Source organism: Triticum aestivum, chromosome 2A (assembly GCF_018294505.1).
Source record: "Triticum aestivum cultivar Chinese Spring chromosome 2A, IWGSC CS RefSeq v2.1, whole genome shotgun sequence".
In the NCBI taxonomy this organism is placed as follows: domain Eukaryota; kingdom Viridiplantae; phylum Streptophyta; class Magnoliopsida; order Poales; family Poaceae; genus Triticum; species Triticum aestivum.
In genome coordinates, this window is record NC_057797.1 from 106,712,482 (window position 1) to 106,713,927 (window position 1,446).

General features: G+C 57.5%; 1 protein-coding gene across 1 annotated transcript in view; it reads left to right on the forward strand.

Moving 5' to 3' along the window:
• Positions 1 to 264: 264 nt before the first annotated feature.
• LOC123187844 (DEAD-box ATP-dependent RNA helicase 36) overlaps positions 265 to 1,446 on the forward strand; it is a 5,887-nt gene continuing 4,705 nt past the window's right edge. The window contains exon 1 of the mRNA XM_044599805.1: positions 265 to 1,080. Coding sequence (XP_044455740.1) covers positions 379 to 1,080 — 702 coding nt within the window. The 5' untranslated portion in view covers positions 265 to 378. The remainder of the gene's footprint in view (positions 1,081 to 1,446) is intronic.

The window sequence follows — 1,446 nt, forward strand, 5'->3', positions numbered from 1 at the left end:
TAAAGGTATTCTGTCACCGTTTAGAGCAAATGAATTTCTACCCTAAGATTTCATTTCGAATTCCTACTGCGAACATCTCAGTTCATGTGGTTCTAGACTTTGCAGCAAGCTGATTGTAAAAAAGAAGAAGCTGATTTTGCAGTCTATGCCGTTAGGTCTACATATATGTAATCTGACTGATATCAAAATGGAAATCAGATGATGCTGGTTAGACATTCTATTTTCTTTTTCTGTTTTTTTTTGGTATACTTGTGTTTCGAGTTTGTGCGTCCCAACCCTAAACTTCCCACTTCCTCCTCCGCCGCCCCTCTCCCGCGCCTACCCCCCTGCTCGACCCCCCCTCTGCCGCCGCCGGCGCCGCCACGAAGCACGGGGCCGATGGAGGTCGACGGCGAGGCCCGCCCGTTCCTCCTCTTCTCCAAGCCCAAGTCCAGTCGCCGGACCGAGCCTCAGCCCCAAGTCCAGTCCCAGCCGAAACCCCCAAAACCCGACCTTTCTCCCGCCGTCCAGACCGACCACGGCGGCTCTGGCGACTCCGACGACTCCGGCTCCGACTCTGACGCCGACCCGGCACCCACCGTCGAGACCGACCACGGCGACACCTGCAGCGCGGACGGCGCCGCCGCCGACGCGCTCGCCTCCTTCGCGGACCTCGGCCTGTCGGAGTGGCTGGTCGACGTGTGCACCTCCCTGGGTATGCGGCGCCCCACGGCCGTGCAGCGGCGGTGCATCCCGCGCGCGCTCGCCGGCGAGAACGTGCTCGGCATCGCCGAGACGGGCAGCGGCAAGACGGCCGCGTTCGCGCTCCCCATCCTGCACCGCCTCGGCGAGGACCCCTTCGGCGTCGCCGCGCTCGCGCTCGCGCCCACGCGGGAGCTCGCGGCGCAGCTCGCCGAGCAGTTCCGCGCGCTCGGCTCGCCGCTGGGGCTCAGGTGCCTCGCGGCGATTGGAGGGTTCGACTCGCTCGCGCAGGCCAAGGGCCTCGCGCGCCGTCCCCACGTTGTCGTGGCCACCCCCGGCCGCATCGCCACGCTCATCAAGAACGACCCTGACCTCGCCAAAGTCTTCGCCCGCACCAAGGTTGGCATTCGGTTACTCTTTTAGCAGTCATACGCCAAGATATAGCAACTACTTGCTTGCCTACTTGTGCTATGGCCTGCTGTCATGTACAACCGCACATCGAATTTCTCATCCTGACTCAAAATGCATATGGTTTGCTGCTATTAGAAAGACAAAATATGCCCATATAGTCGCTAAACTTGTATGTCGTAAAGATTTCTGTAGGCAATGTTAGTGGTGTGTTATCTTGCAAATAGTAGTAGAGATGTTATGCTATTTGACTGTCATAAGAACCTATAAATGATGTGCTGCTTTTTTTTTTGTGATGAATCAAGGTGTTTTGTCAGTATCATGATGCGAAGAAACTATTGGTAGCACGCCTTTGTG